This window comes from Lutra lutra, chromosome 12 (genome assembly GCF_902655055.1).
Source record: "Lutra lutra chromosome 12, mLutLut1.2, whole genome shotgun sequence".
Classification (NCBI taxonomy): Eukaryota; Metazoa; Chordata; class Mammalia; order Carnivora; family Mustelidae; genus Lutra; species Lutra lutra.
The window spans coordinates 58,784,735-58,797,803 of record NC_062289.1 but is presented as its reverse complement, the minus strand read 5'-3'; the positions used below and the strand labels follow the sequence as shown (position 1 = coordinate 58,797,803).

Genomic DNA, 13,069 nt, shown 5'->3' with positions numbered 1-13,069 from the left:
CCCGCCTTCAACCTGTGTGGACCCTCCCATTCCAGTCACATGCAATGGATTCTGATTTCGCGGGGAGTCCCGCCTGGTTCCACACCCGCCCACCACGTCCCTTAAGGGCCCTGGACCCAGGTAGGAAACATCACACGACCACACAGCCGAAGGAGGGGTGGGAGGGCAGGGGTTGCTGGCCGATGGGGCCAGGCGGTCGCTGACCTCAAGACTGAAGCAGCTCTGGCCTCCCAGCCGGCAGCTCCCGGCGTCCCCGTCGGCCCGGCGATGCAGAGGCTCCGGCTCGTCCCCGTGCTCCTGCCCTGGCTGCCACTCCAGCTGACCTCTCAGTTTGGACTGTCAGGTGCATGGGAGGGATTCGGATTTGTTTTGTTTTTAATTTGCAATAAACAACGAAGGAGCGGGGGCGGGGTGGTAGGGAGGAGCAGGGAGGGGGTTGCTAAAGGAAACAGACGGGTGAGGCAGACGATGGAAACTACTGGAGGAGGAAAAGCATGAATGGACACAGCGCCGCATGAGAGGGACGAGCACAGACCCAAAATGAGGATGAGCAAAAACGATCTGAGAGATCTGCAGAGCAAACAAGAGACACAAAGGGGGAGGAAGGCAGAAGACCGGTTACACAGCACATGCAATGGGGATGCGTGAATCAGAGACTCGACCGCAAGCACACTACCCACGAAGGATACGGAAACAAGGCTCCTCCTTCCTCGATTGTGGTCGAGCAGCAAAAGCCATAATCCAGGTGTCAGCTGGGTCATGCACCCAAGGGCGATGCATAGGAAAGCAGTTCTTGGAAGGCCACTCCACTCTGCCCTCGCCCTCAGCTCGGGGAGGGCAACGACCTTCTCCGTCAGCGCCATCCTTTTCCCGGGCCGGCTCGTCTCCCCACTCTGGCTCATCTTCCAGTGGGAGCGGGTGGGCCTGGCTGCCTAGGGCCTCTCGGACCCGCTCGGGGCCCCTCTGGCCATCATCAACCCAGGTAGGGACGCACTTGCTCCTGAGCGAGTCTGCTAAGTATCCTGACTGTGAAATGAGTTTGTATTTTGTTTTAAACTCCTCTGCTTCTTCATCGAGATGGCCAGTCGTTTGAGACACCAAAAAAAAAAAAAAAAAAAAAAAAAAAAAGGAGAAAGGATGGACTGCGTCGATCCCTATCGCTTCCATTGGGGTGAGCCTTGTGTCGTGAGGGAGGGCCTCTAAGCCAAGAGCAGCGGCGCAGTTAAAAAAAAATAAAGAGAGGAAAAGGAAAAAGAAACAAGGAAGTAAAAGAAAACTAAAAAAAAAAAAAAAAAAAGAACCCAACCAATAGAAAGGGTTTGGTTGACACTTGAGGCTTTAGTACAATGCAGGTTTGAAATCATAACCAAGCAGCCGTGAGCAGAATGAGTTCAAGTGCAGCAATGCCAGCGAGGAGGAGGAAGAGCAAAACGGAGCAGGGAGGCGGAGCCAGGAGCCCCCTTACCTGCAGGTCCGGGACCAGCTCCTTCCCCAGGTTCCCGACGGGGGAGTCCCGGGACACGGAGGTCACAGTGGAGAGAAAGCTGGAAGACTCTGTGAGGTGGGGCAGGGGGGACAGGCCTTCCAGGCGCTCCCGCAGGCCGTCCCCGATCCGGTTCACCTGCTCCAGGAAGGCCTGCAGCTCCTTCCTAAAAGCCTTCATCCTCGAGTTGATGGTCCCCAGCAGCGGGGGCTCCTTCTTGCCCCCCTCGCCCGTCTCTCCTGCCCCCTGGACGTCAGCCCCCGGCAAGGCCTCCCCACTGCTCTGCAGCCCCGCATCGTCGCCGAAGCCGGCGGTGTCCGTGATGAGGCGCTCCACCGTCCGCTCCAGCCGCTCAGCCTCGTGCTTTATGCTCGCCAAGCACTCGGTGTCCTCCCTGGCCCGCAGGAGCTCTGCCGCGCAGGGCTCGCTCGCCTCCGACGGCTTGCCGCTGCCGAAGCCCGACGTCTTCTCGAACATGTCCTCCGAATCGCTCTCGCCACCGATAGGGCCCTCCCGCTTGGGCTGGGGCTGGCGGCCCTCCTCCCCGTCGCTCTCCTTCTTGCCCTGGTCGCTGTCGGCGTCACTGTCCCGGGGGCTCGGGGCGCGCGGGCCCAGGTGCGCGGCCAGGTCGTAGCGCTGCACGTTGGACAGCAGCACCCGGTTCTCGTACTGCAGCTTCAGCACCTTCCCGCTCAGCTCGTTGATCTGCAGCCGCGCCGACTTGAGCTCCTCCTGCAGAGGGGCCCCGTTGCCCGCGCCCTTGCCCGCGCCCTCCACCAGCCACCCGGGCTCCGGTCGGGGCTCAAACTTAAACTTGCTCAGCTCGTGCGTCAGCTGCCGGTTGTGGTCTTCGATCTCAGATATGGACCTCCGGAGCAGCTCGGCTTCCTCCTCCACGAACTGCAGGTGCCGGCGGAGCTCCGCGGAGGACTCCAGGGAGTCGCCAAAGGGTGAGGTAGGAATGCTCGCCACGTGGTCCCGGCCTGAACCCTCTCGCTCATACTGGACCCGCAGGTCCTCCATCTCCGCCTTGAGGCCCCGGTTCTCCACCTCCAGCTCCACAATCTTCCGGCCCAGGATGTTGGCCTCCTCCTCCACCAGCTTCAGCCTCAGCTTCAGCTCCGCCTCCCTGGTGCTGGGTGGCCCACCCGCCTCCCCAGTGGGCAGAGGGCTGTCCACGTCTCCATACAGGGCCTTGTACTTCTGGAGCTCCTGTTCCAGCGCGTCCTTCTCCCTCCCCAGCTTGGCCATCTTTTTACGCATCAGGGAGCCTTCCTCTTTGGCAAACTGAAGCTGGCACTTCAGATCGGTACTGTCATCCTGCCAGGAGAGAACAGCCCAAGAGAAGGGTTATTTGAAAATACCACATGTCCGTGTTTTGTTTTTTTTTTAAATTTCCCTTGCACCTCGCTCTCCAACACACACACATGCACACACACACACACACACACACACACACACACAAACAATGATCTTTCCATCAGCATGTTGAGTTACAGGTCAAAGGAGCCAAGACAATGCCATCACGAGCCCAGGCCTTCAGGGACCAGACACAGCAAAGGCCTACAGCCTGTGGCTTTGTCTCAGAAACCGAAGAAACCAAACAATTCGTTTGGGGACAACATGCACGTGGAACCCATGATACAGGTGACGACGGCAGAGGACGTAGAAGGAAATGAGACCCGGTGCCTGTTAGTGACACGGCAGTCCCTCGCTACTGTGTGGGTCCATCCGACGAGTCACCAGCGCCGGTGAGAGATGCCGGGACTCTCACTAAGCCTGGGGTAGCAGACAGGCTTCAGAAGCAAGCTTGACGTGTTGCCATTCATTTCCTCCAGTGTGGACCTCGCCATCTAAAGCAGCCAGCAGCCCACAGGGGTTACCAGGACGGGGAGTCCCTATCAGAGCCCGACACTGCACTGGCTTGCTGAGACCCTGAGGAGTGAAAATTTGCCTCTACTCCTCCCCTAGTCTCCCCACCCCATGCATATCACAAGGATGACAGGAAGACAAGGACCTGGGATGACAGGCAGGAGGGGGCTTTTTGGAAGCCACGGTGCGGAGTAAGTACACGCTCTTGCGGTTAGGATGAACTGTTATCGCAGACCTAAGACCTGGGTTACCCCCAACCTTTCACCAGGCAAGGGCAGGCAACGTGAGAGCCCCCCCCTTCTGTTCCACTCCCTTTACTTGCTCTAACACAGCAGGAAATGAAACTCAGAAACCCCAGGCCAGAGTTAAGTGTTGCAAAACCAGAGACGTGGTTCTCACTGGAATCACTACAGGACTCTGTAGGGTCACCAAAGCAGACTCTCTGCCACTAGAATGCCACACTTGCATGGCTGAGGTCCTGAAGGCAGGTTCTGGACCATTTGGAAATCTGACTGTACCTTCCCGGGGCAGATCTCCATGCCTGGAACCCATTTGAACTGTGATGTGGGCCTGCAGAAATGTTTCACTGGTCCCATTCATAAATGGGAGAAATGACGGATTTTGTGAACTCATTGCTCTCTGGCTACTACAAGTTTCCAAAGGCTGCTGTGGGGACAAAGACTTTGGCAAAGGCTTCCCCACCACCCAGAAAGACCCAACAACACGGTCTATGGTACCTGTGCCCCATCAGCCCTTGGGGAGGAAGAGGCATCAAACCAGTCTCCTGGGGGGCACCTGGGTGGCTCAGTGGGTTAAAGCCTCTGTCTTCAGCTCAGGTCATGATCCCAGGGGCCTGGGATCATGACCCCATCGGGCTCTCTGCTCAGTGGGGAGCCTGCTTCCTCCTCTCTCTCTGCCTGCCTCTCTGCCTACTTGTGATCTCTGTCTAATAAATAAATAAAATCTTTAAAAAATAACAACAAAAAAACCCCCAGTCTCCCAAACAAGTCAACCCTCTGGGGGAGAGTGAACTTTCAGATCCTTGTGCTCAAAAGGTCCAGCAGAGTTACAGGCAGGTTTCGCCCTCAGAGAACAGGGCTCATTCTCTGCCCTGTCCTTGCTGCACACTCGTCATTATGTAGCAAGATACAGAAATACCCACCTTGGTGCCTCCCAACTGTCCTCCTTCTACCCTACCTCGATCCCTCCTCCTGTACCCCAAACCCATGGAAGGAAAAAATAAATGATGTGGCAGGGAAGCCTCAAGGAAAAATCTAAGGCCAACTGTGAGCCAGTGCCACGTGGGTAGGAAAGCCATACCGTATATAATCCTAAGACTAAGGGAAAAGCATGCTTGTTTGTTGATTCGTTCATTCTTTCAGTGAATACGGAGAATCCACCATGTACCTTTCCGGCGTGTTACTTTTAAATGACCCCAGTTTCTTAAAACTTTCAAAATCAGATCAAATGCAAACATTCGGTTATTTGGTAAACACAGATCTGTAAGAAGTCGATGCATCCAAATGCAGAGAGGGTTCTGCCGTTCACACGATGGGACAGAGTTTAAATAAGCAAACAGACATACCAGGGGAGACAGACTGTCAACACTTTATAAATGGATTAGCTTGGGGGTGAAAAGCCTAGGATGGGAGACAGGGCGTTGCCCTCAGCCCCAACATTCCACTTGAGAGCCCGTATGTGTCCTTAGTCCACTACCTCCTAAATGATCCTGTCTCCACCTTGAAGCACAGAAATCCACCTCTGTATTTGAGGACCGCAGCTGACTTCATGGAGAGAATGTCGCCAGCCCCAAGAGAACACCACCATCTGTCCACCTTGAGCCTGGGCAGACCCAGGAATGGGCAGGGCCCCCAGCTGGGACCAATGCCCCATCCCCCCAGTCCATGGACACCTGCAGCTCCTGAGGCCCTGGTAGGTAGAGGCCAGGCCAGAAATGGGTGGACAAGGGGCACTATTATCTGCATAGCTCAGACCAAGATCTGGGAGTCTCAGGTGATTTTCCCTGAGGATCTTCCCCCACGAGTTGAACTGAGAAACCGAGGAAGGCGGTAGGATCTCTGAGAGGCCTGCGGAACCCCGGCCTTTCCCAAAGGTTCAGAAAGGCTCAGCTCTAACTGCTTAGAGTAGGCAATCCGAGAGTCCTCACATCACATTGATTTCTAGAAACCCTAAACCTCATAACCCCCTCCCCCACCCACCACTCCCCACAAGTCTGACTAAAACCAGAACTGCTCTCCCAAACCTAGACCCCAGTCTGTTGAGAAGCAAGATTCTATGACGCACCCTAGGGAGAGTCCAATTCATAGATTACCTGAGGATTGATAAAGTATCCAAAAAGTCTTCTTGTTCCTTAAAAGCAGAAACTACACACACACCAGGAACTCTAAGGCGATTCAAGCATACTGTCACGTCTACTCAACACCCATGCGCGACACCAGACCTGCCACCAATGCTAAAGCCAGTTTCCAAAGAAAAGACAATCTCTGGAGCCAAGGGAGTGTGTGCTCTTAGCGAGAGGGTCAGATTCGCTCACTCTGGTCCGGGCAGCTGGAGCTGGGTGCTATGCCTGCAAGCCAGTGGCAACCCTAAGAGTGGGGGTGGGGGCGGGGTGGAGGAGGGGCAGGAGAGAAGAGGCCCAGGGAGCTGGGCTCAGTCTGTTCTGGCGGCAAGGGGCCACTCCTTCTCATGAGATGGGCAATCGCAGCCTCAGCGGGAGGAGCAAGAGGCTGGATCCCCATCTTACCTGGCAACCACACACTTTCCAAAATCCTGCCAAAATTCCTGGGGAGGGGGCTAGGCTGAATCGTAAGCTGAAGGATATTGAGCTCTGGTTTCAAGAGATCATCAGCTAGCTCCAGGAATGCAGTATGAAAGCAGACGGTCCAGTCAAACTTTCCACACCACAGGCAGAGAAGGCAAGCACAGCACGGAAGGGAGGACACACGTGGGACCGGGACCACCACTGCCACCACCGCCACCACCACCACCAGCAGCCGGAAAGGCCTTGTCAAGCAGCAGAAATATATCGCTCTGGGTATATATTCTTTGGCTTGCAAGTCTGATGTCTAGCCAGCACCCCAAGCGCTGACTCCTCGCGTTCCTACCTTGCGCCGGGGTGCTGGTTTCCTTTGAGTTTTGGTTGCAGACCTGCAGTTTCCAAGGCGCTCGGGTCCACCGCTCTGCTGGACAGAATACTCCTTTCTCAATGATAGCACAGGTGGAAGGGGGACTCAACACATTCCCGGTGCCCGGAGTAGTTCTCAAGACACTTCGGAGAGCAGTGGCACCTGTTTCTCAGCCCGAGGGACACCCCCCCCCCCCGCCCCAGGGAATGCAGCGCCATATGGCTCAGTCCGTAACGGTGGTCACCCTCTTAAGGGAGATCTGCCCCCCTCAGGAGCCAGGAAGCTGAGACACACTCGACGTCCAGGAGGGTCCAAGCTCCCAGCCCCAGGACTGCGGATTTTAATTTCCCCATTATTAGTGGATGGCAAAGTGAGATGAGGAGAGTAGCGAGGGCAGAGCAGAAATGTTAATCTTGGGCATTCCTGTTGTCCCATGGCCCAGTTCTCCTTGAAGGATGTTCTGGGCATCAGTGAGTTTGGCTAAAGGCACAACAGAGCAGATCGAGGGTGGAGTTCATGGGCAGGTCGGCAGAGCTCTCGGTTACCCAGATTTCTTGAACCTCTCTAATTACTACTTGTGCTAAGAGCTTAGGGAGCTGACATCCCACTCCTGCCTTTATTCTCTCCCAATATCTAATGCCAGTAGCATTCATATTTTTTTAATTTTTATTTATTTTTTAAAATTTCTTTTCAGTGTTCCAGAGTTCATTGTGTATGCACATACCCCATGCTCCATGCAATATGTGCCCTCCACAATACCCACCCCTGGGCTCACCCAACACCTCCCCCTCCCCCTCTCCAAAACCCTCAATTAGTTCCTCAGAGTCCACAGCCTCTCATGGTTCGTCTCCCCCTCCGATTTCCCCCACTCCCTTCTCCTCTCCATTTCCCCATGTCCTCTGTGTTATTCCTTATGCTCCACAAATAAGCAAAACCATATGATAATTGGGGAAAAAAAAAGGCAGAACAAGAAAGGAATCCAGAAAGCAAGTGTTCAGAAGAGTTCAGGCATTTCTGCAGAACACACACCATGTACACGGACAGGGCGATGCTGTTACCATCCCCCCGGCAAGAACACTGCACCTTCAATTAGGACAGTCTGGGATACTGTTTGGCTTGCACGTTAAAAAAAACAAAAACAAAAAACAACCCAATACCGAAAACATTGCCAAGGGACCCAACACCACACAAGCTGTACTGTTTTACTGTGTGAATGACTCTTAAGGCCAGAAAATGTTTCGCCAGTTGTGAGTGCTACCAGAGAGCCCTGAATTACACCAAATTATGCTTCGCAGAGTCCGTCTGTTTTTGCCTTTCTTGAAGAAATCACCAGCTTCTCGGTACGAGAAACAAAACGAAGGAGCTGGTGGGTTAGAGTGAACATTTTCACCCCACGGAGGTTTTGAGTGAGTCCCCATTTTTGGAGCAGGTCATGTTTCTTTGAATATTTTAAAGGCAACACGAGCACTTTTGAGACAATTCAGAATGAGGTGATCGCCCCTCGAGGAGACATAACATGAGAAGGGTCCCTCTGCTTACCTGGTTAAAGGTTTTCTTTTCTTTGTATGTTTCCCGGCTGCCTCTTCTTTTCAGGGAACTCTGAAATAGATCCAAGGGACATTCTGTTAGGGAGGGGTCATGGGCAAGAGCCAGCGGCACCAGGCTCACACCGACCCCACTGGTAGGGGACACACCCAATGGAGGGAGACTCTTCCTCCCACCCCCCACTGGAATCAAGGAACTATTTACAGCCAATGTTTAAATGCTACGGAATAAGCTCGGCAAAGTCTCTGAACCCTCACGATTGTATCTGGAGTGTTCCTCAATTATTCAGCTTAATGACAAGGGAGGTAGTTTGGATAATTTGAAATAGTGGGGGAAAGATGGGAGAAACGTGGGCATTTTAGGAAACAGATATGTAATGTTTCTGGAGCTGCCTTACCTTCCTAATTATGTTTTGTTGGGGCAAATATAAAAATTAACTGGTATGTCTGAGTGTCTATGGGTAAACGGCCAGATTAACAAAGTGGTAGGAAAGGAGAGAAGGGTGGCCTGTGTTTAGGGAGAAAACCTCATCCAGGTTGCAACACAGCCGCCTTCGACTCATGACTAAACCTACATCTTCAAGTTCTTGTAAGTCCATAAGTGACTCATGGGACGTGGTCTTGGCTGTGTCCTTCAGTGGGCTGGGTCCCTGCCTAGTTCTACATATGGTGCCGTGCACTTCTGCCTGCTATCAGCATGAAATACATCTGAAATACAAAGAGGATTATAAATAAAAGGCCCAGGGATATCTGAAATGGAACAGCAGGAAGCCAAGACAGTCCCTGTTGAAGTATGAAGACTGAAAGAACCAGCCAGCAGTTCAAGAAGCATCATAGGGGGAGACAAAGGGATGTGAAGCCTGCAAAGATGAAGGGAATCCTGAGATAAGCCAGGAGAAGGTGGTTTGGAAGGTTAAAAGACTTGCCAGTTCTCATTCAGACCCCAGCAAGCCTGTGAGTGGGAAGGGGCTTTCCTTGCCCGCTGGCCCCTCCCCTCCACAGCCTTGCCATACAGGAAGCACCAGGAACAGACCTGGAAGCTTGGATCCTCTGGGAGTTCCTGTCAACGGGGCTCAGATCCTCTCTGCTCATTCCTTTGCTGCCCAAACAGCCTGGGAAGGAGGCTCCCACACGTCACTTACATCAGGGTCAGACCTATAGTAGTGAACTCCGTTCTGTTTACATTCCAAGTGACTCACTCATAGAAGGCCAGCGAGTGCCATTTACTGGATGAATTTCAGGGTTATGAAACAATTCCAGCCACCCCTTACCCTCTAGGAGGCCAGAGGCCTGGAGAAAAAATAGTAGTTGCGAGAGGGTGAGAAGGTTACAGAATCAGCATGGAGTGTGGGTGCTCCTGGGTCAGCCAAGTCGGTGTGTATGGAAACTGATTGTTCAAACCCAGCTGCAGAAGCAGCTTTGTTTCTTGTAGCCTTTTTGGTAGAAGCAGGGTCAAAGTATAAAGAGAACCAGCGTCTTCCAACAAGTTATGTTAAGTCTGTGTTAAGAAGGTCTTGAGATTTACTACCCAGAGTCCATAGGCTTTCCAAGATTCTTTACGCGGCAATGAAGGGGCTTCTTTGATTTGAATGAGCTGAACAAGATGAACGCTTCTGACGATTCATGACAGAGAAGAGTTACAATAAAGAAACAGGGAGAGAAACCATTCCCAAGGAAGGCTTCAGCCTATGGGATTTAATTCTGGGACCGAGGTCTGCTCAGTCAGCCTGCTGTCCCAGAGTCACCCTCCACGGCATCATTTGCAACCCAATGACTGCAAAACACATTCTGCACACCCGAAAGGAAACTATCTGGAAGTGACGTGAGAGCTAGAGGTGGAGACAGAGGAATTACGGTGCTGCATTGGTTGGGGGGAGGGGGTATCACCTGGGCCAACCAATGGGGAGCCTGTCTGTGCACAGATCCCTCCAGCCGACCTGATGGGGTCTCCCCCTTGCTGAGCCCTGAGTGCAAGTGTGTCAGAATCCCGTGATCCTTCTAGTGAATCACAGAACAGGTGCGGCAGGGAGGGGAGGCATGGGATCCCCCACAGAGGTCCCAGTCACAGCGCCAACTACAGGGAAAAACCATGCCAAGATTAAAGTTAACCAGAAACTGGCAGGAACTCTATGAAAGAAACCATACAATTTTGGTGCTAGACATAAAGAAATGCTTGATGCTGTCTGATGGAAAGACCCTATTTTATCAAGATGTCACATTTCTCCCATATCATTGTAAGTATGATGTCATGTTAACCAAATTCCTTTCTTTCCATATATATAAAATGTAATATATACACATATATACATGAGAAGTATTTATGAGTGTGTATACACACACGCACAAACACATAGACTCACACACACAAATGCTATTTGTGTATATGTGAGGGAGGTAAGAATATGGAAAGATTTTACAAAATGATTCAAAAATTCATCTTGAACCGGGGCTGGCAAACTAAGGCCTTCAGGACCAATGAGCCCACAGCCTGTTTTATAAATGAGTTTCGCTGGAGCAAAGCCTTGGTTATTACTGTCTACTTTGTACTACGGAAGGACATCTGAGGAGCAGTGACAATGGCCTCCAGAGCCTGTCGCATTTACTATCCGGCCCTTTTCAGAAAGTTTGCTGACCTCTGACCTACAAAAATAAATTGGTAAAAACAGCCAAGAACACTCTGCAGAGGAAGAATAAGGACAGCAGGTTTGCACTATTAGGTGTAGAAATACTATATAATGGTTTGGTGCTGGTACAAAAATAGGCAGATAAATGGAACAAAACAGAAAGCTCAGAAATAAATTTGAGACTATATGAGATTTTAACAGTTGATACAGGTAGCATCTGAAAAGTGGGGGAGAGAATGGACTGTTTGGTATATGCTGGAGAAACTACTGACTAGCACAGCGGGGGGAAAAGCAAGATCAATACCAGGTATCCCTGCCCCCCCCCAAATCCACATGAATTAAAAATCTAGATGTAAGAAATCATAAAGGAACTAGAAAAAGAAAATCTCTGTTCTTGGGCACAGCCTTTATAAGCATACACAAAAAAGCCAAAACATCCAAGGAAAAGACTGATCAAGTAGACCGGTAAGGTTTTAAATTTTTATGTTTCAAAAAAAAAATCATTTACAGTATTAAAAAGCAAATGACAAAATGGAAAAAAAGATTTTTCTAGCACAAGACAGACAAAAGAGTAATATTTTGCAAGCGACAGGAAAACCAGTTTCATTAAAAAATAAATGGCCAACACAGAGGACATGAACAGACATTTCTGCAAAGAAGACATCCAGATGGCCAACAGACACATGAAAAAGTGCTCCATATCACTCGGCATCAGGGAAATACAAATCAAAACCACCATGAGATATCACCTCACACCAGTCAGAATGGCTAAAATTAACAAGTCAGGAAATGACAGATGCTGGCGAGGATGCGGAGAAAGGGGAACCCTCCTACACTGTTGGTGGGAATGCAAGCTGGTGCAACCACTCTGGAAAACAGCATGGAGGTTCCTCAAAATGTTGAAAATAGAACTACCCTATGACCCTGCAATTGCACTGCTGGGTATTTACCCTAAAGATACAAACGTAGTGATCCGAAGGGGCACGTGCACCCGAATGTTTATAGCAGCAATGTCTACAATAGCCAAACTATGGAAAGAACCTAGATGTCCATCTACAGACGAATGGATAAAGAAGATGTGGTATATATACACAATGGAATACTATGCAGCCATCAAAAGAAATGAAATCTTGCCATTTGCGATGACGTGGATGGAACTAGAGGGTATCATGCTTAGCGAAATAAGTCAATCGGAGAAAGGCAACTATCATATGATCTCCCTGATATGAGGGAGAGGAGATGCAACATGGGGGGTTGAGGGGGTAGGAGAAGAGTAAATGAAACAAGATGGGATTGGGAGGGAGACAAACCATAAGTGACTCTTAATTCACAAAACAAACTGAGGGTTGATGGGGGGAGGGGGTTGGGAGAGGGGGGTGGGGTTATGGATATTGGGGAGGGTATGTGCTATGGTGAGTGCTGTGAAGTGTGTAAACCTGGCGATTCGCAGACCTGTACCCCTGGGGATAAAAATATATGTTTATAAAGCTGTAAAAAAAAAAAAAAAAGAAAAAGAAAAAAAGAAAGGATGAATACCCAAGTTTTGTAGCAACATGGACGGGACGGGAAGAGATGATGCTGAGTGAAATAAGTCAAGCAGAGACAGTCAATTATCATATGGTTTCACTTATTTGTGGAGCATAACAAATAGCATGGAGGACAAGGGGAGATGGAGAGGAGAAGGGAGTTGAGGGAAATTGGAAGGGGAGGTGAACCATGAGAGACTATGGACTCTGAAAAACGATCTGAGAATTTTGAAGGGGTGGGGGGGTGGGAGGTTGGGGGCACCAGGTGGTGGGTATGGTAGAGGGCACGGATTGCATGGAGCACTGGGTGTGGTGCAAAAATAATGAATACTGTTATGCTGAAAAAATAAAAAATTAATTAAAAAAATAAATAAATGGCCAACAAACACATGATTACTAGCAATTGAAATAAAATGCCATTTTTTTCACTGAGAGGTTTAGAGACCAAAAGACATAGAACACCCAGTGTTGGCAAGGGTCCACAGAGGCAGGCACTTGTATCCAGATCAGTGAGAGTGGGCATTACATGTACCACAGCATTACTGGTGGGCAAATGAGCCCCGCCAACGCATACACTCTGAGCCAGGAATCCCACCTCTGGAAAGAAACCACTAAGTTCCCATGATTCAGATGGCCTTCATTCATTCAGTATTAACAGTATCTACTATGTTGCCTTGTCTGAGCAACAGAGTAACAAGTCTTTATTTCTAAGGAGCTGTCATGAGAGTGCGGAGAGTCAGACAGTAGGAAAGGAAACAACAAGAACAAAGTAATTTCTGCTGGCCTAAGGAAACTGCAGAGATACTGAGGGGAGACTTTTGGGTAAGAATGCTGATTACACTACCTTTCCTAATAGCGAGTGAGTACTGTGGAT

The 13,069-nt window shown here is 50.5% G+C and overlaps 1 protein-coding gene across 9 annotated transcripts in view; it reads right to left on the bottom strand.

Moving 5' to 3' along the window:
• MTCL1 (microtubule crosslinking factor 1) overlaps positions 1-13,069 on the bottom strand; it is a 124,917-nt gene that overhangs the window by 42,940 nt on the left and 68,908 nt on the right. For 4 of the 9 annotated variants that reach the window (XM_047697227.1, XM_047697221.1, XM_047697224.1 and 1 more), the window contains exons 4-7: positions 8,041-8,100; positions 6,481-6,558; positions 1,466-2,803; positions 205-336 (exon numbers count right to left, since the gene is read on the bottom strand). In XM_047697227.1, the coding sequence (XP_047553183.1) occupies positions 205-336; positions 1,466-2,803; positions 6,481-6,558; positions 8,041-8,100 (1,608 nt within the window). The remainder of the gene's footprint in view (positions 1-204; positions 337-1,465; positions 2,804-6,480; positions 6,559-8,040; positions 8,101-13,069) is intronic. The other 5 variants (XM_047697225.1, XM_047697229.1, XM_047697230.1 and 2 more) reach the window with 2 other exon arrangements.